Source organism: Pyrgilauda ruficollis, unplaced genomic scaffold (assembly GCF_017590135.1).
Source record: "Pyrgilauda ruficollis isolate IOZ18807 unplaced genomic scaffold, ASM1759013v1 scaffold273, whole genome shotgun sequence".
NCBI classification, from domain to species: domain Eukaryota; kingdom Metazoa; phylum Chordata; class Aves; order Passeriformes; family Passeridae; genus Pyrgilauda; species Pyrgilauda ruficollis.
In genome coordinates this window covers 157,194-181,873 of record NW_024524078.1, presented here as the reverse complement: position 1 = coordinate 181,873, position 24,680 = coordinate 157,194, and the positions used below count along the sequence as shown (strand labels likewise).

The 24,680-nt window shown below is 60.7% G+C and overlaps 1 protein-coding gene across 1 annotated transcript; it reads right to left on the bottom strand.

Annotated features, from left to right (window-relative positions):
* Positions 1 to 5,438: 5,438 nt before the first annotated feature.
* Positions 5,439 to 23,486, bottom strand: LZTS1 (leucine zipper tumor suppressor 1). Its single transcript, XM_041471693.1, has 4 exons — positions 23,363 to 23,486; positions 9,965 to 10,374; positions 8,791 to 9,615; positions 5,439 to 8,107 (listed from the first exon to the last, which is right to left on the bottom strand). Exons 2-4 carry the CDS (start codon positions 10,313 to 10,315, stop codon positions 7,448 to 7,450), a joined length of 1,836 nt encoding a protein of 611 aa, XP_041327627.1. The 5' UTR covers positions 10,316 to 10,374; positions 23,363 to 23,486; the 3' UTR covers positions 5,439 to 7,447.
* Positions 23,487 to 24,680: the final 1,194 nt, after the last annotated feature.

Below are 24,680 nucleotides of genomic sequence, written 5' to 3'. Positions count from 1 at the left end.
CTAGGCAAACCCAGGAATGAACAAAAGCAGGGATGACCAAACCATGAATGACCAAGTCAAAGCTGGAAATGAACCAACCAAACCTAGGAATGGCAAATGTGGGAATGAGCAAACCTGGGCATGACCAAATCAAACCCAGGAACGAACAAACTAAACGCAGGAATAGCAAGCCCAGGAATGACTAAGTCAAACCCAGGACTGACCAAACCAGGAATGAACGAATCAAACCTAGGAACGGAAAACGTGGAAATGAACAAACCCAGGAATGGCAAACCCAGGAATGCCCAAACCAAACCCAGGAATGGCAAACCCAGGAATGCCCAAACCAAACCCAGGAATGGCAAACCCAGGCATCAACAGCCCAAACCCAGCTTTGGTTCTGCTCTCCGGCGCCCCTGGGGCTCAGCACAGCGTTTCCCCCGAGCTGCTCAGTGCTGTGGGATGAACAAAGGCTTTGGGGCTGTCCGTCTGTCCGTGGCCGTGCTGTGACAGCTCCTGGCACGGCTCTGTCGCGGCTGGGGACAGGGGACAGCAGGTACCGGCTCAAAGGGCCGTGCTGCTCTCCCAGCTGCCGCTGCCGGGCCTTTCCAGGCCGGCTGCTTTTTTAATTCAGATTTTTGATCCCATAATGAGTAACGAGCACCGCCCGGGGGCTCAGCCGAGGGATGGCAGCCGGTCCCTGCCACGGGCACACGCCAGCTGTCCCCTCGCTGGGGAGGGGAGGGGAGGGGACAGCCCGGGCGGGTCCCTCCTGCCCCGGGGGCTGCGGGCCGGTGGCAGATGCGAGGCAGGGCCAGCACCAGGCTGGTGGGCAGAGCGGCCGGGGCTCATTTGCACATCAAAAGCGGCTTTTTGCTCCCCAAACCCGGCCCTGCGAGCGCGGGGTGGCTCCGAACAATTCCCCGTCCCAGGCAGCGTCGCGGAGGAGGGGTAGGGGCTGGGGTTGGGTTTGGGTTCAGGTTCGGGTTTGGGTTCGGGTTTGGGGCTGGCTCTGCCCCGCACACAGCCAGACACGCCTGCGGTGCCACCGGCGCGTTTAAAGGAGATGCAAATCGGCTTTTCTCCGCTCCGGGCTGATTTGCATGCGCTCATTACGCTCATTAGCGCAACGATCGCGCTGCTCCCGCGGCAGCTGGAGCGGGGCTGAAAGCAGATCCTGGCATCCTTTTAATTTATGTTTTGTATTTGATATCTCATTCTCTCATGTCTAGTAAATACAAATCTGTCTTTCACATTCAAAATGAGAAAGCATTTGTGTGTATGTGTTCTGCAGTTTTTGACGCCTAATTAAGACTGTACTCAGGCTTATCGCTTCCTGTGGTGGGGTGTCTCTCCTCTGCTGAGCTTCCTATTTCCATGTAAACTTGTAGAAGCATTGTATCTTTGTGACTTCAGACTCTTAAAATTAGCAAATGGAATCAAAAGCTATTAGCATGAAATGGGTAAGATCAAAAGAAGTGTAGCATTGACTGCATAAACCTTTCATAGGAAATTGGGCTAAAACTGCAGAAGACAGATTCACTGGTACATTCAACAGGTGCTGTCCTGGCAAAAGAAAATTCTCCTTTGGGAGAAGACTATGTAGGGAATATCCAGGGCCCAGGTGTGAGCTGTCAGCACAGAAAAACTGGCCATGTGTGCTATCTTTTGCACTTTTGCATTTACTTTTCCATCCAGCTCAGAAAGAAGGGCAAACTGTCACCCAGCTGAGAGATTTTTTTGAATGAAAAAGCTATTCAAGCCTCCAGCAGGAGAGAGATGAGACTAAGATATTGCAGCCATGCACAGTGATGTCTCTACACTCTCTCTGCCTAACAGAGCTCTCCAATAGCAGTATGGCTAAGAATGCTCAAAAATCTACAAAATAAATGGGCATGGTTTTTTTAAACCATGAATGACCAAGTCAAAGCTGGAAATGAACCAACCAAACCTAGGAATGGCAAATGTGGGAATGAGCAAACCTGGGCATGACCAAATCAAACCCAGGAACGAACAAACTAAACCCAGGAATAGCAAGCCCAGGAATGACTAAGTCAAACCCAGGACTGACCAAACCAGGAATGAACGAATCAAACCTAGGAACGGAAAACGTGGAAATGAACAAACCCAGGAATGGCAAACCCAGGAATGCCCAAACCAAACCCAGGAATGGCAAACCCAGGAATGCCCAAACCAAACCCAGGAATGGCAAACCCAGGCATCAACAGCCCAAACCCAGCTTTGGTTCTGCTCTCCGGCGCCCCTGGGGCTCAGCACAGCGTTTCCCCCGAGCTGCTCAGTGCTGTGGGATGAACAAAGGCTTTGGGGCTGTCCGTCTGTCCGTGGCCGTGCTGTGACAGCTCCTGGCACGGCTCTGTCGCGGCTGGGGACAGGGGACAGCAGGTACCGGCTCAAAGGGCCGTGCTGCTCTCCCAGCTGCCGCTGCCGGGCCTTTCCAGGCCGGCTGCTTTTTTAATTCAGATTTTTGATCCCATAATGAGTAACGAGCACCGCCCGGGGGCTCAGCCGAGGGATGGCAGCCGGTCCCTGCCACGGGCACACGCCAGCTGTCCCCTCGCTGGGGAGGGGAGGGGAGGGGACAGCCCGGGCGGGTCCCTCCTGCCCCGGGGGCTGCGGGCCGGTGGCAGATGCGAGGCAGGGCCAGCACCAGGCTGGTGGGCAGAGCGGCCGGGGCTCATTTGCACATCAAAAGCGGCTTTTTGCTCCCCAAACCCGGCCCTGCGAGCGCGGGGTGGCTCCGAACAATTCCCCGTCCCAGGCAGCGCCGCGGAGGAGGGGTCGGGGCTGGGGTTGGGTTTGGGTTTGGGTTCAGGTTCGGGTTTGGGTTCGGGTTTGGGGCTGGCTCTGCCCCGCACACAGCCAGACACGCCTGCGGTGCCACCGGCGCGTTTAAAGGAGATGCAAATCGGCTTTTCTCCGCTCCGGGCTGATTTGCATGCGCTCATTACGCTCATTAGCGCAACGATCGCGCTGCTCCCGCGGCAGCTGGAGCGGGGCTGGAGCAGAGCAGGGACCCCCGGCCCGGGCCATGCTCCGGCTGGGCTCGTTCTCCCGTTTGCCCCCCAAAAACCTGCCTGACTCGTGCTGAGCCTGCCCCCAAGGGAGCTCTGGCTCCAGAGAATGATTTTCTCCTGGGATTATCCGGTCTTGCTGCTCCTTGCTGCTCTGTCTCCTGCAGGAGCAGGGTCCCATCTGTGCTGGGGCTCTCCCAGGACAGGAACATCTTACATCCTGGTGTTCTCCCAGGAGCATCTCACATCCTGGTGCTCTCCCAGGACAGGAGCAGTTCACACCTTGGTTCTCTCCCAGGACAGGAGCAGTTCACATCCTGGTGTTCTCCCAGGAGCAGTTCACATCCTGGTGCTCTCCCAGGACAGGAGCAGTTCACACCTTGGTGCTCTCCCAGGACAGGAGCAGTTCACACCCTGGTGCTCTCCCAGGAGCAGTTCACACCCTGGTGCTCTCCCGGGACAGGAGCAGTTCACATCCTGGTGCTCTCCCGGGACAGGAGCAGTTCACATCCTGGTGCTCTCCCAGGACAGGAGCAGTTCACATCCTGGTGTTCTCCCAGGACAGGAGCAGTTCACATCCTGGTGCTCTCCCAGGACAGGAGCAGTTCACATCCTGGTGCTCTCCCCTGCCAGGTTTGTGCCAAGGCTGGCACAGCTCAGCCGCAGTTTCAGGAGGGGTTTGCTGCAAAAGGGGCAGGATCGTCACCTGCTTTTCGGGAGAAGCAGCCCAGGGCCCTCAGGGCTGGGATTTTGGGTCTCCACGGATGAGGTTTTGGCTTCCCTGGGCGCTCCTAAGAATTCCCTGGGGTGTTTGTGCCCTCAGGGGTGCTGCTGTCCCTCCTGGCCCTGCCCTGGCTCCTCCTGGTGCTGCTGAGCTGGGCTGTGACCTCTGAGGGACAGAGATGTCCCCTGGGAGTTCTCCCGGGCAGAACTGAGAGCCCAGGGCTCTCCTTGCTGCTGCCTTGCCCGGATTCCTGGGAAGGAAGGGCTGGGAAGGGCTGGGGTGCCTGTGACAGGAGGGACCCCCAGGGCACAGAGCCCTCATAGGATTTTCTGTCCCTTCCCTCCCCAGCAGTTCCAAAATAAACTAAAAATAAATAAACTCTAAAAATCAATTTCCCTCGCTCCTGGGGTAGCAGGAGCACAGCCAAATTTCCCTGGAAAGCAGCAGCAGGTGCCAGGTGCCTTTTTGGGGTGCCCAGATCCACCCCCTGCCCCATGGGTGCAGCCAGATGAGGCAGAATGAGCAGAGGTTCCTGAAATTGGAGAGTTTTCCCCATTTTCTGCTCCCCAAACCTCTCCCTTTACCTCCCCCCAGGCTGTTTTTTCGTGGAGTTGATTTGGTTTGGAGCAAAACAGCTGAAATAGTCAAAATACGAGCTCGGGTTTGTTCCAGCAGCCACGGGAACCTCTCCCTCGGGAATTGTTTTCCCTGGATCTCCTGAGGGTCGGGCCCTGCCTGCTCAGGGATGCTGGGGGTGGGCTCGGGGTGAGATCCAGGCCCACCTGCAGGGTCGGGGGGCTCAGGCTGGGAGGGGGCCGGGTGGATTATCCCACCCTCCCTGATCCACCCGAGCCCAATCCCTGCTTCTCCATGCTCGGGTTATCCCAGCTGCAGAGCGGAGATAACTCCAGGCTGGAAAAAGCAGGGCAGGTGCAAGGATGTCCCCAGAGGGGACCCTGGTGGGCTGTGATAAATTCTGGTGGCTCAGGCATGGAAAATCCCCAGAACGCCACCGAACGCCCACAGAGAGAGGCTGGGGAAGTTTTAAAAAATTTATTTATAAATAAAACCATAAAATTAACCAGTAGTTTACATCAGTCACCAGAAAGAACATCCAAAAAAATAATAAACAAAACCAAACAAAATAAAAAGAAAACCTGCAGAAAAATAATTCTCTGTCCAGGCCGGGACCTGGAGCGACACACCTGGAATGCAACGGGCACACACAGCGCGGTTGTGCAAAGGCAGCACGGCGAGGCCTCTGGAGATCACATCACAGAGCTGGGGACACGCCTGGGGACAGGGACAGGGACGGTGCCACCGGGAGCAGGAGCGGGGAATTGCCGCGGTGGGGCGAGGTCGGGACGGGCTCTGCTCCCTCGGCTCCGGGCACAGAGCGCCGGGCGGGGCTGTGCCGGCTTTGGGGGATGCACAAAATCCCTCCCGGCCTCGGGGGATGCACAAAATCCCTCCCGGCCTCGGGGGATGCACAAAATCCCTCCCGGCCTCGCCATCCCCGATCCTTCAGCTTTCCAAACATCTTTCGGCTGGGCAGGGTTGGGAAGGGACTGGGCAGGGCTGGGACTGGGCAGGGAAGGGACTGGGTTGGGGCTGGGCAGGGACTGGGAAGGGACTGGGCAGGGCTGGGACTGGGTTGGGGCTGGGCAGGGGCTGGGACTGGGCAGGGAAGGGACTGGGCAGGGAAGGGACTGGGTTGGTGCTGGGCAGGGACTGGGCAGGGGCTGGGCAGGGGCTGGCCCCGGGGGCACCCGCAGGAGCCTGAGGTTGGCTTTTCCAGCGTGCTGGGGGTGAGCATCGCTTGTGCCGGTGCCAGGATGGGCTGGGCAGTGCCAGACCCAGCTGGGCGGTGCCAGGACAGACTGGGCAGTACCAAGCCAGGCTGGGCAGAGTCAGGACCACCTGGGCAGTGCCAGGCGTGGCCAGGCAGTGCCAGGCCCAGCTGGGCAGAGCTGGGACTGGCTGGGCAGTGCCAGACCTGACTAGGCAGTGCCAGGACAGGCTGGGAAGTACCAGGAGTGGCTGAGCAGTGCCAGGTATGGCTGGGCAGTGTCAGGACCAGCTGGGCAGTGCCAGGACTGGATGGGCAGTGCCAGGACCAGCTGGACAGTGCCAGACCCAGCTGGGCAGTGCCAAGACTGGATGGGCAGTGCCAGGACCAGCTGGACAGTGCCAGACCCAACTGGGCAGTGCCAGGAGTGGCCAGGCAGTGCCAGACCCAGCTGGGCAGTGCCAGGACTGACTGGGCAGTGCCAGGAGTGGCTGGGCAGTGCCAGACCCAGCCAGGAGAGCTGGGGCAGTGGTTTGGTGTGCTCAGGGCCGGGCGCAGAAGGCACAGACTGGTTGGTTCCTGTGTGTCACCTTTCCAGGCTGGAGTGGCACGAGGGATGCGGAATTTTGCACAGCTAGGAGCCCATGGCCAAATTGGCAACGTTGGGATTGTGCAAGAACCCCGCCCAAGAGCCCTGGGATGGGGCAGTGGGTAAATAATTGCAGCAAAAATATCATTGCACTGGCACAGAAGGGTCTCCTGGAGCCCCCACCCCACAAACTGGGTCCTGCTGGTTCCCTCCCCAGTTAGGGGGACACGAGGGTCACCAGCAGCACCACCTCATTATCTGTGGAGCCACTCGCTGGTGGCAGGAGGAATTTTTAAGAGCTGGGGTAGAAATTAAGGTGGAAGTGTTTGGTTTGGGGTGTTTAACCAGCTCCCCTTGGCCGGATCCCACGGGATCAGGGCACAGGAGGAGATAAGGCAGCCAGGGCTCCCAGGAGGGACAGCCCTGGTGAGTGCAGGGGTGAACACAAACCCCATTCCTTGGTCAGGCCATGGCTGGGACATTCCTGTGAATCCTTGGATGCAGCTGCTGACTGGCAGCCGGGAGAAGGGACAGAGTCCTTGTCCGTGGGAGCTGGGAATGCCGGGCAGAGGGAGGGCTGTGGGTGCGGTGCAGGGGGGGCTGTGCTTGGGCTAAACAGGGATTTCAGGGTGATTTCAGGGTGATTTTGGGGTGATTTCATGGAGTGGGGCTGTACCAGGGGGGTGTGAGCAGGTGGGGACCTTCCTGAGGCCCTCAGGGCTGGCAGGGCAGGAGGTGGTTCTGTGCTCCCACAGCGCCCTGGGATCGGCACTGACGGAGGGTGAGGAGGAGTGGGAGCTTCCTCCAGGAAACTGGGGCTGATTCCTGCCACCATCGCGGGCAGGACTGTGCTGTGCCATCCTTGGAACTGGGCACACACTGGGCTGATTCCTGCCACCATCAGCGGGCAGGACTGTGCTGTGCCATCCTTGGAGCTGTGCCACCCCTGGAGCTGGGCACACATTGGGGCTGATTCCTGCCACCATCAGCGGGCAGGACTGTGCTGTGCCATCCTCGGAGCTGTGCCATCCTCGGATCTGTGCCATCCCTGGAGCTGTGCCACCCCCGGAGCGGGGCCAAGCCGGGTTCCCCAAGCCTGGAGCAGAGCATCCCCTGGGCGCTGGGCACGGATGGCAGAGAATTCCCTGGAGTCCTGATCCCTGCCCGGGGGCAGAGGGGGCAGTGCCGGGGCGGTGCCGGGGCGGGGGAGCTGCGGGCACGTCACCATTGGCACGAGTGGCTTGGTCACCTCTGGAACACGACGGAGGGACAGGGGGGACACGGCTCAGCTCGGCTGCGGGGCGGGGCCGAGCGGCTCGGGAGGGGACAGCAGCTCAGATCTCGGTGGCGATGATGTCCTCGTAGGGGACGTCGGCGCCGGGGATCTCCAGCTCGATGGGCTCCTTGCCGTCCTCGCCCGCCGCCAGCTGCTGCAGCATCTTCTCCAGGCTCTGATTCCTCTTGTACATGTGCAGGTAGCTCTGCTGCAGCTGCTTCTGGTAGTGGATCACCTTCTCCTTCTCCTCCTTCCACGTCTGCCGCTCGTGCTGGAAGCTGCAGCTCATCTGCTCGTTGTTGTCGCGTTCCGCCTTCAGCTCGGCCCGCAGCCTCTCCAGCTGCCCCTGCAGGGCCTGGGCATCGTCCCCGCCTGGCCGGGGCCCCTCGCGGGCCTCGCTGAGCTGCTCACGGAGCGCGGCCAGCTCGGAGCGCAGCTCCAGGATCTCCTGCTCCAGCAGGTTCACCTTCTCCCGCAGCAGCTCCGACTCGTTCTTCTTGCGCTGCAGCTCGTTCTCGCACACCTCCAGCTCCATGGCCTTGGTGCGCAGCGACACCTCCAGCTCCTGGCTCTTCATCTCCAGCCCCTCCATCTTCAGCCTCACCTCCTTCAGCTGCGCCTTCAGGCTCAGGATCTCCGTGGTCTTGGTGGTGAGCTCGGTCTGCGACTCCTTCAGCTGCTGCTTCAGCAGCGAGATCTCCCCGGATTTCTGGCACACCTTGGGGGGTGAACACCTGAGTTAGGGCTGGACTGTGGGGAAGGGCCAGGGCACAGCTGGGGTGCATCACATGGAGACCCTGAATTTAACTTCCTTACCATTATTTCTTAGAATTATGGACCCTGAATTTAACTTTTTTACCACTATTTTTTAGAATTATAATTTAATTACAATTATTATTCATAATTAATATTATATTAAATAATATTGCATATTATTATTTATTTTTAATATTAATTTGTAATTAATATACCCGTTGGAATTTCCAGATTAACAGTGTTTGCTCAGCAGTACCAAGGAGTGAGTAAATTAACCTTAAGCAGAGAGTGGAATGTTTTACTGCTCCCTTACAAATGGCCGTGGCAAGCCCAAGGAATTCCCATTTCCTTAAGGGAAGGCAGCTTTACAGCTCCTGTGGGGCAGGAAAACCTGAGCTGGAGGCCAGGAATGCTGAGTTATTTTAATGCCTGAGGGGTTTGTGCTGTGCTTATTCCCTTGGGTGAGGGGAAGGGTTCAGGAGGGCAGTGAGAGCCTCAATCCCACTGCCCTGGGGACAGCCCGGGGCTCTGCTGGGATTTCACATCCATTTCCTACAGCCTGGGACGGGATGGGAAGGGCTGGGGGGTTTGGAGCTCTCCCCTTCCCCGTCCCCCTTGCTCCTTGTTCCCCCCTTTGCCTCTCACCTCCCACTGCGTCTCCTCCAGCGCCGGGGCAAAGCTGGTCTTCTCCTTCTCGTAGGACCTCAGCTTGGTCTCCAGCAGGTTCTGCTCCTTCATGAGTTTCTCCAGCTCCTCCCGCAGCTGCTGCTTCTCCTGCTGCAGCTGGAACACCTGCAGGTGCAGCACCTGCTGCGTCCGCTGCGTTTTCTGTGAGGTTTGCTTGAGTTTGCTGTTGCATTTCTGCTTCAGCCCCTCCAGCTCCTCCTTGCAGCGCCGCTGCTTCTCCTCGTAGGCCTGGCAGGAGCTGATTTCCTTCTCCTCGAAGCTCGACTGCAGCTCCTGCAGCTCGCCCTCCCTCTCCAGCAGCTTCTGCTCCAGCTCCTGGATGGTGGATTCATCCGTGGCGATGGGCGAGCGCACGCAGACGCTCTTCTCGGCGGCGGCGCGGTGCTGGGGGGCCTTGCCGGGGTTCAGGATCTTGTTGCCGCCGTCGGAGAAGGACATGGCCTTGAGGCTCATCATGTTGCTGTCCTGGATGATGGCACACTGCAGGATGTTGTGGGCAGAGCCCCCGAAGCGGCTGATGGGGCCCATGGGGGTGACCAGGGGCTCCAGCTGGTAGCTGCTGCTGGTGCTGTGCGTGGGCAGGCTGGACATGGAGTTGCGGCCGGAGTCGGACAGGCCCCCCGAGCACGGCAGCGGCCGCAGCTCCTGCTCCTTGCCCTTCTCCGGGGGGTGCAGCTGCTGGCCCAGGGGCCCCCCGCTCTCGGGGGACGAGTGCAGGATGGCCCCGGAGCGCGGCAGCACCGGCTTGAAGGCCGTGGGACGAGGCAGCGGCTTGTCCCCACCCTGCCGGGGAGAGCAGAGCGCGTCAGCACCAAGCGAGCCCCGCGAGTGTCCTCCCGCCCCTTCTGCCCCCCGGGATGGCACCCCCGCGGTGGGACAGTCCCCCCGGGGCTCCGGGGATGCTCGGGGGATGCTGCTGGCTAAAACTGCTGGGTTTGGAAATGAAAGGACCCAAATCAGCTCCTGTTGCCGATTCGAACTCCCAAAATCCGAGGTGGCAGAGTGCCCCCAGCTGCCCCTGCTCTCCCTGAGCTTCCTCAGGCTCAACCAACACAACCCCGTGGTGGCACCTGCAGACACTTTGGGGACAGTGGGACATCCCCCCCTTCCGGGGCCGCTTTTCCCCACTCACCACTTCCAGCTGGCTGGGGAAGGGCATCAGCTTCTGTGGCGTGGGCGTCCCGAAGTCCAGCCCGCTGGTCCCGGCGGGCACAGCCAGCTCCCCACCGCCCAGGGCGGTGTAGTCCGGCCGCTGCGAGCCGTGCGCCTTCTGGCTGACCTTGATGTAAAAGAAATCCTCATTCTTGCTGCTCTTGGAGCCGGACTTGTGGCCGGAGTCCTGCGAGAAGCCGAAGCGGAGCAGCCCGTCCGAGTAGCGGTTGAGCTTTTTCAGGTGCGAGGACTTGCGGAGCTTGTACTGCGAGGCGCGGCAGTGCTTGCTGTGGAAGCTGTGGCCGGAGATGAGGCTGCTGACGCTGCCCATGCTGCTCCCGGCGCCGCCAGATCATAGCAGAGCCCGCGGAGCGGCCGGGAGCGGCGAGCCTGGGGACACGGGGACACGGCGTCAGCAGGACAGGCCACGCGGGGGTGGCAGAGCCCCCGGTTTGGGGGTGTGAGGGTGGGAATTGAGGCTGGGGGGGCCTCAGCCCCGTCCCGAGCTCTGTGTGACAGGGACAGCGGCACTGTGATACGTTTATGAAAAATCCCTTCGCCAGGATTGTTCTCCTGAGGAGCTGAGAAACCTCAGATAAGAAGTGTAAGCAATGAACATTTTTTGCGTTTCCTTATATTGTAAGCTTTGTTTTAGTGATATGATAGGATTTGACGTTCTACAGGTGAAGAATCTCCTTGATCATTCCACATCAGCACTTGATTGAGGTTTTGATTGGCAACAGATAAACCTCTCGAGATGTGTTTGCTCTCTCTTCTGCAAGGGCCAAGCAGAAGGATTACAAACACAAATTTTTGTAAAATTTTAATTGTATAAAAAGGGTGAGCTGTCACTGTGATATTTTCATAAAAAATCCCCTCGCCAAGATTTTTCTCCTGAAAATATGAGATGCCTCAGAAAAGAAATGTAAACAATAACTATCTGCTGCTGTGGAATGTGGTCTGGAGGTTGCTTACCAACAGATGCGTCTTTGGTCTCATGTGAATTGTTTTTACTTGGTGACCAACCACAGCCAGCTGTATTGGACTCTCTGTCACGGGTTTTTATTATTCACTCCTTTCCTAGTCCTCTGATGTACTCCTTTCCCCCTATAGTTTAGTATAGCACTTTTTAAATATAATATAACATCATAATATAATAAATCAGCCTTCTAAGAAATATGGAGTCAGATTCATCTCTTCCCTCGTCCTGGGACCCTCAAACACATGGACAGGACAGCACCCAGAGCGCTGTGCCAGGGAGGCACATCCCATTCCCACATTCCCCATTCCCACATTCCCACACGTCCAGCTGGGCATCAGGGAAAGGCTCCTTTCCCCAGAGGGTGGTCGGGCACTGGCCAGGCTCCGGCTGTGCTTGGGACCCTCCTGGATAAAGCCAGGAAATGTCTTGAAATGGCTTTAATTTCTTATTAATTTAAATGGCTTTTATGAAATATTTAATTAATTTCAGTGGATTTTTAGCCATCCTGGATAAAGCCAGGAAAGTTCTCTAAAAACGCCCGGAGGAGGAGAAGGGATTTGTGGCGATTTTTGGGCGTAATCCCAACAGGCGCCCGCATCTCCTGCTCGTTCCTGGACAGATCCCGGCTCCACAGCCTCTCCCGCATCCCTGGCACTCCCGGATCCCTCTCCACTTCCCAGCGCTCCTCTTAACCCGCCTGGAAAGGGGCTCCGCGAGGCTTAATTAGCGTTAATGGCTGCGCGGCACTCGAGGGGACGAGAGGCCCTGCGAGCGCTGAGTGCTGCCATCAGAGGCACGCGGGGCTCTCGGCTCATCCGCTTTGTTGTGAGGGGAAAATATAAATAAAACAAAGCCCCAGCTCCTGGTGGCCTCCTCGACGCTCGGCTCTAATGGGGACGCAGATCCATCTCGGTAATTAGCGGTGAGAAGGAGGAAGGCACGTAAATAAAATGAGCTGGGTCCTGTTTGCGCTGCAGGAGGAGGGAGGGAAGGTTTCTGCTCCGTGCTGTGCTTGGAACAGCTCAGAGCTCCCACCGGGTGCTCCAGCCCTCTCCAGAGCTCCCCAGGCCGAGTGCCGGTGGTCCAAGCGGGAATCTGGGGGTTAAACTGGGGCTGGGAGAGGGTTGGGTGGTGGAGAGGGTGCAGGAACGCTGTGCCAGGGCCCTCACTGCCCTAAACTCAATCCCAGAGTCAGGCCTCTGTTTTCCCACCCCTCTTTTCCCACTTTCTTTTCCCACTCCTCTCTTTTCCCACACCTGTCTTTCCCCACTCCTCTCTTTTGCCATTCTTCTCTTTTCCCATCCCTCTTTTCCCTTTCCTCTCTTTCTCCCCTCCTCTCTTTTCCCATTCCTGTTTTCCCACCCCTCTTTTCCCACTCCCCTTTTCCTATTCCTCTCTTTTCCCATTCCTCTCTTTTGCCACTCCTCTCTTTCCCCACTCCTCTCTTTCCCCATTCCTCTTTTCCCACTCCTCTCTTTTCCCACTCATCTCTTCCTACTCCTCATTTTCCACTCCTCTTTTCCCACTCCTCTCTTTTCCCACTCCTCTCTTTTCCCTCTCCTCTCTTTTCCCATTCCTCTCTTTCCCCTCTCCTTTCTTTCCCCACTCCTCTCTTTTCCCACTCTTTTCCCACTCCCGGCTCCGGCTGCTCCCAGCCCCACCCGCGCTCATCCCTCCCTTTGTTTGTTTCCCTCTCCCCGTGCCCGAGGAGGGGGATGGATGAAGGGCAGGGGGAGGACAGACCGCCCGCCTAATCCCCAAATCCATTTTTGGGAGATTAAGAGAACCGAGAAAGGCCAGAGCGGCTGCCGGGACGCGGCTGATACGGCACAAGCTTTGGGAAGAGGAGGAGGGGAGGGATCGCTGCAGGGGACGCGATAATTGTCCCCAGAATTGTCCCCACAATGGTCGCCACAATTATCCCCACGATTGTCCCACCATTATCCCCACCATTATCCCCACCATTGCCCCCACCATTTTCCCCACCATTGCCCCCACCATTGTTCCCAGAATTGTCCCCACCATTATCCCCATCATTGTCCCCACCATTGTCCCCACAAGTGTCCCCCACCATTGCCCCCACCATTGTTCCCAGAATTGTCCCCACCATTATCCCCATCATTGTCCCCAGAACTGTCCCCACAGTTGTCCCCACAATTATCCCCACCATTTTCCCCACCATTTTCCCCACCATTGTCCCCACCATTTTCCCCAGAACTGTCCCGCACAGCCCGTGCCGGAGCCTGCGGGGGTGGAAGGCGCTGTGACAATGACACAGGTGCCACCTGCAGCCGCAGCGTCCCCGGGCAGCGCTCGGCGCTCAGCCCAGCCCCGGGCTGTGACACGTCCCTGTACATTTATTTTCCACCCGGGGGGTTTACACGCACCCAGGGCAGGGTGGGGGGGTTCGAGCCCCTAAAGAGGTCGGAGCTGCTCGCTGCCCCTCGGGCAGAGGCGCCCGCGGATTTTTGGGTGCCTGTGGGAGATGGGGGAGTGCGGAGGCAGCGCTGGGACTTTCCAGCCTCTTGGCAGGAGGCGTTTCCATCAACCCCAGCCCTCCCACGCACGCCCGAGAGGGCTGGGCACGTTTTTCTTCTCCTTCCCTCTTAAAAATGAACACTTGGAAAGCCGTGGGGGAGTTGGAATTCACGGGCAACGACGGCAAAAAGAGGAGCCAGCAGAGCTGAGAGGGCACAGGACCCCAAGAGGGGTCGGAGCTGTCCCCTTTCCTTTTTCATCACCTTTCCTGGGTGCAACACAGGGATGCTGATGCCCTGCAGGGAGCCAGAGGCGTTTGCTGAGCCACCAAACCCCGTCACTGTGGACATTCACACACGAGAGCTGCGTGGATATATCGGGGCTGGGTGTTTAAGGGGGCTGGCACTTTGGCTGGGTCAGAGCAGGCGTCTTGTGAACGTAAAAAAAGAAATGTAAATGATACCGAGAGTGCAGGGAGTGAAGGTGGGGGTGTCCCGTGGGCAGCTGTGGGTGCACAGCTGGAGAGCACTGCGGGCCTAGGGGTGTGACACGGCCAGAGGTCACAAAAACACAGAATTAAAAGAAAAAAACCTTTGAAATCGAGTCCAGCCTGTGACCTAAAAGTGAGAGGGGTGACTGGACCTGCGGGTGGGGTCATGGTGTCCTCGGTGGGTCCCGTGATGTCACCGCACAGCCCGGCTGTCCCCAGAGCCCCTGAAGGTGATTACCCCGATCAATTAGCGAGCGCAGAGAGCCACAGAAGACAGAGGTGTCCCTGTCGCTCTGTGCCTGCAGCAAACCAGCCTTTCAAGGGTCTTTTGTGGGCAGCACCGCGGTGGCAGCAGCACGAGCCCCGTGTCCCCTCCCCGAGCAGGTCTGTGACCCTCCCAGGGGCTTCCAGCTCCCCCCGGATCAGGGAATCCCGGAATGGCCACGGTGGCATCACCCAGAGCAGCGCCTGGCAGCGTGGGGGTCCTGGGGGGCAGATCCCGACAAACAGCACGGGCTGAACCCCGGGATGGGGGAGAACACGTGGATTCACCCACTCGGGCTTGTGCAGAGAGAGGGGGGAAAAAAATGAATGGCATCTCATCAGCGCAGTCATGCCTACCCCGCACGTGGGAGCGCCGCTCTCCCCTGCCTCCTTCCCCCCAGAATTCAGTCTTATCACCCTCAATCTTATCTCCCCCAGCCTTTGAAGCGTTCCCCCTTGCCCGCTGCAGCAGCAGCAGCAGCTTTCCCTGCGCCTTCCCGAGCAGGTTCCCCTGGCAGGAGCCGCGGTTTCCTCGCGGCCCCGCGGTGCTGCTCCGCTCCCTGCCGATCCTGTTCTTCTCCCCCCGCTCTGGAATGCCAGCGCTTCCTTCTTCCCCGCGAGCTCTCGCCCCCGCCTTTTCCCTCCTGGATTATTATTCATCCTCGCCGTGCAGATGCTCCCACACATTTGGGTGTTTGCTGGGAGATGCTCGGATAGCACGGAGCAGCTGCCAGGAGCCCGGCTCGGGGCTCAGCCTCAGCCTTCCTCTTCCCCTCGAGCGCTGCCAGGCGCTGTGCCCCTGTCCCACCCGGCCATTCGGGGCTTGGGGACACCGGGAATGTGGCCCTGGGGGGGAAAACTGGGAATTTCCATGGCGGAAAGTGCTACCTGGAGCATGTGAGTTGGGCTTAGTGAAGGGAACGGCTCAGTGCAGAGCTGGGAGCTGGGCTTGGGAGCTGCACTAAACCCAGACTGAGCGTCCAGGACCTCCAAACACCACTGAACCCCCCGGGCTGAGGCAACAAAGCCGCCCTGGGCTGTGTGAGAGCATCTGCCCAGCTCTGCTCCAGCTCCTGCTGCTCTCCCTGTCCCCAGCTGGGCCCGGGCTCCCCAAACCCTGATCTTTTAGCCCTCCAAATCCTGCTCTTTTTACTCTCCAAACCCTGCTCTTTTTACTCTCCAAACCCTGTTTTTTGCTCCCCAAACCCTGCTGATTTCTTCTCCCCAAACCCCACTCTTTTTGCCCTCCAAGCCCTGTTCTTTTTACTCTCCAAACCTCCATACCCTGCTCTTTTCCCCCTCCAAACTCTGCCCTCCAAGCCCTGTTCTTTTTACTCTCCAAACCTCCAAACCCTGCTCTTTTCCCCTCCAAACTCTGCCCCTTTTTCTCTCTAAACCCTGCTCTTTTTGCTCCACAAACCCTGCTCTTTTTTCTCTCTAAACCCTGCTTGTTTTCACTCTCCAAACTTTGCCCTTTTTTCTCTCCAAACCCTGCTCTTTTTGCTCCCCAAACCCTGCCTTTTTTTCTCCCCAAACCCTGCTGGTTTTGCACTCCAAACCCTGCTCGTTTTGCTCCCCAAACCCTGCCGGTTTTACACTCCTAACCCTGCTCTTTTTTATCTCCAAACCTCCAAACCCTGCTCTTTTTGCTCCCCAAACCCTGCTGGTTTTGCCAAAAAAAAAAAAAAAAGGGGAAAAAAGGGGGGAAAGGAAAAAAAAGGTTAAAAAAAAAAAAAAAAAAAACCAAGGGAATTTGCATCACACCAGCTCCTGCGGGAGGGTGGCTCAGGTCAAGGGCACTTAGAAAGCCCAAAATCATCTCTGAATTCAGCAGCAGCTTTGGGAAGGGCTCTGGAGGAGCCGCGGACACCCAAGGAGGGGCCGAGGCGCGGATCCCGCCCGGGATGCGCCGAGAAGCGGCCGCGCAGGGCGAGCAGGGTGGAACCATCCCCGGCGGGACGTGGGCGGCTCCGAGCCGCGTTTGGGGCAGAGCAGGAGGGGTTTCCGCGGGTCCCGCTGATTCAGAGCCAGGCCGAGCTCCGGGGCTGCCTCCCCACCCTCCCCGGGGAAGGGCAGCGCGGGGAGAGGCTCCCGGCCCTGCCCGCCGACGATTGCTCAACGCGCAGAAAATCGGTGTCAGCAGCGTGCCGGGACTTCCCGCCGAGAGTTCGCTCCCTGCAGCCTCAGCCCAGCAAATGCCCGGCCTAGAGAGGGGATCTGCTCCTCTCCTCTCTGCCCCGCAGCCCTCGGGGGACGCGGGGGGGGCACAAACCCTGAGAGGCCCCAGCCAGAACCAGAACCAGAACCAGAATCCCCTGGGACAGAACCGCCTGGGGTGGAATCCCCTGGGATGGAGCCCCTGGGATGCAGCCCCCTGGGATGGAGCCCCCTGGGATGGAATCCCCTGGGATCCTGGAGGGTCACGGCCCCTGGGACAACCAGGCTGAGGAGAGGGCTGGGCTGGAAAAGGTTCTGCCCCCCGAGGGTGGCAGGCACTGCCCAGGGAATGGGCACGGCCCCGGGGCTGCTGCAGGTCCTGGGATGGGATTGTTGGGGCTCTGTGCAGGGCCAGGGCTGGGACTCTGATCCCTGTGGGTCCCTCCCAGCTCAGCACATCCTGTGATCCTAGAACTAACTGGGATGCCACCAGATGGTGATGATGAGGGACCGAACATCTTCACCTCCTTCCTGCCGGCCCTGCCGGCCCCAAAAGTCACTTTGGCAATCTGCTGCTCCCAGGCCAGCCCTGGAGCTGCCCTGTGTGCGTGCCCTGAGCGAGGAGGGATTCCTGGAGGCCAAACCCCCCAGCTCTCCCCACACCGCTGCAGTTTGGGAGCTGCAGAGCCCAGAAAATCGGGGGCTGGACACATCCCCGGCCCCTCCTGCCACCCCTGTCCCTGCCTGAGCCCGGCCAGGGGCTGCTCCCAGCTGGCCCCAAGGATGGATGCTCCCTGCTGGACTCAAGGCAGCCTGGGAACATCCCAGGAGCTTGGGGATCCCTGCTCCACCCACCTCAGCTCGGCCTCCGGCTCTCCCTGTGCCCAGCTGGGCCAGGCTCCCCAAACCCCGCTCCTTTTGCCCTCCAAACCCTGCTATTTTTTCTCTCCAAACCCTGCTATTTTTCTCTCCAAACCCTGCATTTTTTTCTCTCCAAACCCTGCTCCTTTTGCCCTCCAAATTCTGCTTTTGGGTCTCCAAACCCTGCTGTTTTTTCCCTCCAAACCCTGTTCTTTTCTTTTGCCCTCCAAACCCTGTCCTTTCCATCCTCCCAACACCAACATTTGTGTGAACAACCCCCAGCCCTTCCTGTGAGAGCAGAACCCGAATTCTTCCTCCCTCTTTTTTGGGTTAAATCCACTCCAGGCCCCCTCCCCAGCTGGCACCACGTGCCAGAGCCTCCCAGTGCCACCCGGAGCTGCCCGGTTCTGTCCCCGCTGCTGTCGCCGGGCTTTGGGAGCTCGGTGATTCACAGAGCACCCACACGAGCCACATCAGTCATGCTCGGCGACAAAGGGAACGCGTGTGAGACACCGTTAAATATTCCTGGGGCGGAGAGAAAGATCCTTTCAGCTCCTCTAATTCCTCCCAGCATCTGGCTTTTCGCACTAATGAGCGACTGAGACGGCAATTAGAGCCCTGCTAATTGGCAAGGAAACGCCCGCTAGCTGCTTTGGTTTGGGGACACCTGAAGGGTGACAGTGGCACCGCGGCCAGTCTGGGGGATCCACTCCCCTCCCCTGCCAGGCACCCTCGATCCGTGGGGAGCAGCCACAGCGCCAAATTTGGGGACATTTTGGCCTCCTGGGGATGCTGTGGGGGACACCTCGCTGGAGGTGCCATCCCTGCAGGTGAGGAGCGTCCCCCCCCGCGCTGGCCGGGATATTTTAGGACATTTTGGGATCTTTTGGGAGCCGTCTGGGGCTGGCAGGTGGTGCCGGGGCGGTGACAGCTGAGCCCGGCTTTCACTCGGGAGCCGCCAGGCCCCTGCTCACACTTCTCTTCCCGGCCCTGCCCCGCACAATCTGCCGCGGTGCCAGCTGAAATTCCCGGCTCCAGGGGCTGCTTTGCCCCGGGCAGCTCCGGGAGGGTTCGGGGATGGATCCCTGCATTCCTGCCCGGGCAGCACCGACCCCGGCGGGGTGGGGGTCCCGCAGCCTCCCACGCGCTGGCCCCGGGCTCTGCCTGGTGGGAAAGCTTTGTCTGTCCGGCTAAAAATAGCAGGAACTCGCTGTAACTCGGCATGAGCCCGAAATACTTCTCCTCCCAGCTTGCCGCTTCCACGGGCTGCTCACGTGGCTTCGGCCCTGAATTATGGATGAAACCGGGATGAGGGACAGCAAACCCCTTCGAGGGCTCCTTCCACGAGGCACCCAGCTGCCCAAAAGCTGCGGGAAATACCTGGGCCGAGGCTCTTTGTGCTGCACAACTCCCCCGGGCACAGGAGGGGAGCAGCATCCTCTCCATGTACAGGCAAAATTTAGCAGCGGTGCTCAGGCTGCCATGGAGACCGGGCTGTGTTTGCAATCCCCGCGCCTTTTATTGTCTCTCCCCCTCTCCCGAGCGGCTGAAAAGCAGCCAGGAGCAGCGGGGCTGGCATTGCCTAGCTGGCATTGCCCCCCGGTACTGCCCCCCTGCTCCTGGTGGCCACAGCAGCCAGCCCACCGCCCTCTCTGCTCCTTCACCCCCTCTCAGGGCCACTTTGGGCACCATAAAGCAAATTTGGGCTTGCTGGGCTCAGGTGGGCACCGTGAGGGGCACGGGGCCACCCTCTGCTGTCCACTCCGCGCTGTGCCCTGGGGACAGCCAGGAAGGGGGACAAGGGCTGGAATTGGGCTGGTTTGGGGCTTTTTCCTCCAGCCAAGGGCTGGACACTGCCTGAGGAACAGGAGGGGGAGTCCGTGGCCCTGGCAGCAGCTGAAAGCCCCAAATCTCTGAGGAAACTGAGAGAGCCAGAGAGAAACCTCGGCCAGGCAGGGCCTAAAGATCCTCCTCAAACCAAACCCAGCGCCAGCTCCAGGCTGGGCTTTGCTGTGATTCCTCCTGCGCTGCCCTTCCCTGTCTGTGGTACCAGTTACACCCAGCTTGTCTCAATTTGGGGATTTTTGTCCCTGCCTGGCGCTCAGAGCTGAGCAAAGGCAACTCCTGCTCGTTGGTGAGGAGCCAAGCTCTGTCCTCGCTGTGAGGAGCATCTGCTGCCGCTGTCTCCTCATCCCCAGCTCCTCTCCTGCTTCCCAGAGTGTCACATCCCTTCCCAATGCTCCAATGCAGCAGCAGAAGGGGGGGGAAAAAAAGGCAAATTCAGTTCTTGCTTCCTATTTTCCTCTTCCTCTCTTTCCCAGACTTGGCCCGTGGTGAAATCCACCCCTTTAATGCCTGGCTGCCAAATAGAGCAGCTCTCCCAACAGGGAAATGTGCATCAAAGTTGCGGGGAATATTTAATTAACCTTTAAAGGAGCTCTTCCCTAAGTGGCTCACGGAGATGTCACTGGATTGTTCCGAAAATTGGGAGGAGCAGGAGGAGATGGAAAAAGGGGCATTTAAAGATCCAAATGTTCCTGGATCCTGAGCTGGAACCTCTGATCTTGGCTTGGGCAAGGGCCCAAATCCACAGCCCTGCACCCAGGAGAGCTGGGAGAGCTCGGAGGGGACACCCTGGGATGGCAGCAGGGATTTTTGGGAGGTTTTCCTTTCCCAGGATCTCCCAGCTGCATCCTCTCCCTCTCCCAGGCCTCGGAGGATCCTCCCACCTCCCAAAGCCAGAGATCAGGGACGAGGCTCTCCCAGAAATGATAAAAACTCCCTTCAGGCAGGAGCTGCCTCCACTGCTGCTGCCACGAGGGGATAAATGGGAATATTTCAGCCCAGGGGGAGAAGTCCTGGCTGTGAGGAAGAGGAAGAGGAGGAAGGTCTGACTGGGAATGTGGCAGGGGTGCTGCTGCAGGAACCCCAGCGCTGCCTGGGCAGGATTTGGCTCCTCAAACCCAGGGAAGTGCCTGGGAGCACTCAGGGCTTCCCACAAAAACCCAGGAATTCCTTGGCCCTTCCTGCTCACAGGGGCTTCTCCCAGCCAGGGGAGCAGCACAAAACCCCGGCAGCAGGGAAGGCCTCGGTGAGCCACGTGCGGAATCTTTGTGCATTCCCTGCTATTTTTAACTAATCCCAAATGGAAACCCTGCCTGGGGCTCCTGCTCCCGGCCTTGCTCCTTCCCTGCAGCTCCTGGAAAAATCCCCCCACGGGCAGCTGGTGAGCGAGGAACACCGAATAAATCAGGCAGGGGGTGGATTTGGGGCCTCCCAGGAGAGAGGGTATTTATAAACACGCCAGGCAGTGCTCAGGGGGCAGGAAAAAAACCCCTCCAAATTTCCTGTCAGAGCTGAGCTTTCCCTGATGGAGAGGACGGAGGTCCCACGGCTCTGCCACGGAGCCATGCGGGGCCACAGCCGTGTCCCTGCCAGGCTGGGCTGCTCCAGGAGCAGTTTCAGCAGCAGTTTTAGCAGCAGGTTTTGCAGCAGCTCCCGGAATAGCTGCAGTGCTACTACGGTTTCACACTTGGCCACGCAGCGCGGGCACCGAGCTCTGCCGGTGGCCCTGGGTGACTCGGTGTCCCGGGAAGGGCCCCTGGAGCTCGGCTCTGGCTCTCAGGGATTTCTGGGATGGTCCCAAGGATCAGATTCCTGCCCCGGCCGGGCCCTGCTGCTCTGTGCTGCCCATCTCTGCGTGCCGCGGATGCCTCACCTGAGCCTCACCTGAGCATGACTGGACCTGCCCGCTGCAGACAGAGCCTTTCCGAGAGAGGGAAAAGAGGGATTTGGGGCCGAGGATGGAGCGAGGGGTGCAGGAGGAGCGGCAGCTCCCTGGCACAGATCCCTGTCCCCTCCACAGCGGAGCATCTCCCGCTGCCCCTCCTGCCCTGCACACCTGGGCACGGGGGCGCTGCCCTGGCAGCCCCCACGGCCGGGGGGCTCTGCTGGGGCTCTGCAGGGGCGCTGGGCTGCTCTGGAGCTCTCATTTTGCTGCCTGAGCCTCGCCTGCCTTCGCCTCCCCCCCTCGGCAGCGCTGCCTGCCAGGAGCGGTGACTAACGGGTGGGAGGGACGGAGCGGCTCCGGCCCCGTTCAGCGGCCCCGCCGTGCCGGGCAGGGCTCACCCGGGCACAGCCGGGGGCTCCGGGGGCCGGGGAGCATCCCCGGAGCCGCGATTGTGCGGCTGAGTGCGCTTTTGCAGCTGCCATTAATTGCCCCCCAACGCCGATTACGAGGATTTCGCACTTTCAGCTCTTTGTGCCGCTCATTAATAGCCCTGGTAATTAATGACCCGGGCGGAGCGGCTTCGCAGCCCCGGGAAAACCTGGCTGGGGGGCGCGGGGGTGAGCTGGACACACGGAAGGGACAGAGTGTGACACTGGAAATGCCTGGCTGGGTGCACAGAGCTGAGCTGGACACACGCAGGGGACAGAGTGTGACACTGGGCCGGGACTGGCGTGGGAGGCTGGGCTGCCCAGGAATCCCTGGCAGAGCTTCCCAGGGAAGGTAAATCAGTCTCTGGTTGAGGGTGGGGGAGTTTTTTTCCCTGCTTTTCCGCTCGCCGCAGCCTCGGGTGAGGAAGAGGAGCTCTGGGGAGGGTTTGGGCAGCCATGGGGGAAACGCACGGGCCTGCTCCCAAAAAATGGGGCCGGCGCTGCTCCCTCCTGGCTGCCCGAGGCCCACGGGGGAGGAGAAGGTCACGGGAGCACGGGACACACACAGAAACCCCTCGGGCCAAGGGCGTGCCCAGGGCTGGGCACGGCTGGACAGGGCAGACACGGGGCGGGGGGAGGGGGGGTGGTGGCAGAAGGGGACAGCAGGACCCCAAGCCCAGCTCCCCGGGAGACAGGGATGCAACTGTGCCACCCCTGCAGCCGGGACCGAGGGATGGGGACACATCCCTTGTGGGGGAGGAGATCAGCACTGGGGGTCCCACACGACCCCCGGGCCCTCTCGTGGGTGTGGGACCCTCCTGCCACACCAGGGGGTCCTGTCCTGTGGGAGAGACCCCTGGAGCAGGAGGGAGAACCCAGGGCCCTCCGGAGATGTCACAGAGCAAACACGGCTCAGGTGGCTCAGCAGCGACGGGAATGTCGCCTGCCAGGACCTGCCAGGACCTGTCCCCGTGCGGATCCGTCCCCGAGCACTGCGTGTCACCGGGTGAGCGGTGACAGCCCCGCGCTGACTCCGGCCGTGGCAGCGCTCCAGCGCCGCTTTTCCAAGCGAGATTAATCCCCGGCTTTCCAGGAGCTGCGCTGGCACCCGCGGGAGCTGCGCGGCCTCGGGGCAGCTCTGACCTCCCTCCCACGCCTTCCCCGGCTGCAGAGCCCGGCCCGGAGCGGGGGCAGCCCCGGGAAAGGCCGGGCCCCTGGCAGAGGCGGCGGGACGGGGCTGCCGCATCCATCCAGGTGCGGTTGGCATTTCCCGCAGGGGTCTCCGCTGCCCGCGGCCCCCGCGCTCCTTCCTCCCCTCCCACGCACCCGGCCCTGCCCGCGCAGCTCCAGCGGCGAAGAATTCCTGCAGGAGCAGGCAGCCCCTTGCCGGGATGGCTCCGAGCTGATGACAACAAACCAAAGGCATCCGCTCCTTCCCTTCCTTCCCCTCCTTCCCGGCAGTGCGGGGCTCTGTAACCCGAGGCAGCCCGCACCGAGGTGCTGAACAGGCAGAATTTTCTCGCTGCCGTGTGAAAAGAAGTTTTCCAGACTTCAGAGGGAAGCGAAAAGCCAGAGCTGAGCCCCGGGGGAGCCGCGGGCGGCTCCGAGCGGCCAAAGGGATGGGAGCCGGCAACGGGGGCGAGCCCAGCCGCTCTCCCGGGGCGATCCCGACTCTTTGTCACCGAGCCCGAGCCCTGTCCCCGAGCCCCGAGCCCTGTCCCCGAGCCCCGTCCCCACGGAGCCGGGCCGGCGCGGGGCACCCCCGGGGCCGCAGTGCCCACCGGGGGGGGTCACCCCAAAGCCACCGCACTGTGGGAAGCCCCGACCGCGCACCTCGGCCCCTCCGGGTCCCCTCGCTGTCCCGTCAATGTCCCCGCAGCACCCTGGGCAGCGTCCCCCGGTGCCGCCGGCGCTTCCCCCGCGCGTCCCCTCCGTGCCCCTTCCCGGAGCCCCCCGGGCACGGCCCCCCGGCGTCCCCCCGTGCCCACCTCGGGTGGCCGCTGGCTCCTCGGCGCGGCGCGGGGCTCCGCGGGGCTCCCGGAGCCGGCCCGGCCGCAGCATCCCCGGCGCGGCAGCGGAGGAGGAGCCTGGACCCCGCGCCCGCGCACCGGGCCCGCCCCGGCGCAGCCCCCGGCTTTGTGCCCGGCCCCCGGCCCCTCCTCTGCGCCCCCGGCCCCTCCTCTGGCCCCGGCTGAGGCAGAGGCAGGAGCGGGGCTTTCTCTCGGATGCTGAGGGAGAAGGGAGAGGGGCCCGCCGGTGGAGCCGGGCTCTCCGGCGCCTCGGGAAGCTCTGCGGGAACGGAGCCGGGGCAGCAGGGCCGGGAAAGGTCCGGGCTGAAGTTCCTGTTCTGCTGGATTCGGAGCGAGGGCTTTGAGCAGAGGCTCCAAAATCGCGGCCTGGGCTGTGCCCGGCTCACGCCGCAGGGACACGATCCCCGCGCCTCTGACCCCCGGCAACCCGCTCGGGGGGCTGGAACTGCTGGGCCAGGGGGACCTGACCCCTCCTGGGCTCGCCGGAGTGCCAGGGACGCTCTAAAGGAAAGCCCCGAACGTCTCTGCTGAATCCATTCAGGTGGGCCCCGGTTTCTGTAGCCCAGGGAGGTTGTGCGTGGCCGCAGGTGAGGTCTGTCCTGCTCCCGATTTTCCAGCTCCGTGTGGTTCCCGTTGCTCGCTGGCAGCCTGGAACAGGGCTGGAGGGGCAGCGACATTGCCACGTCCCTTCCGTCCCTGCGCCCCGGCCCCTGGGGAGGGGGTTCGCCTCCTTCCCCTCACCTGGGAGCCGCTCCCTGCCCGGAGTTTCCCTGCCCGGAGTTTTCCTTCCCGGAGTTTTCCGCCTGCCCCGCGCGGGGTCGGGGCGCTGACGCAGCGCTCAGAAATCCGCCGGGCAGCTGGAGGCACATCTGGGCTTGTCCCGGCCACATCTGGGCTTGTCCCGGCCACATCTGGGCTTGTCCCGGGCACGGAGCGGCGGCGCTGCGGCCCGGTCCGGTGTGCGGGGAGGGAGGATCGCCCGAGCCAGAACAGGATCCCCCATTCCAGCCCAGGATCCCCCATTCCAGCCCAGGATCCCCCATTCCAGCCCAGGATCCCTCATTCCAGCCCAGGATCCCCCATTCCAGCCCAGGATCCCCCATTCCAGCCCAGGATCCCCCATTCCAGAACAGGATCCCCGTTCAGTCTCACACTGGGCTGCTGGGTGCCCATGGGATTGGGATGGCATTCTGTAGGATTGGGATTGTGTTCCATTGGATCGGGATAATTGTGTTCCCTGGGGGTTGGGATGGCGTCCCGTGGGGTTGGGATCATC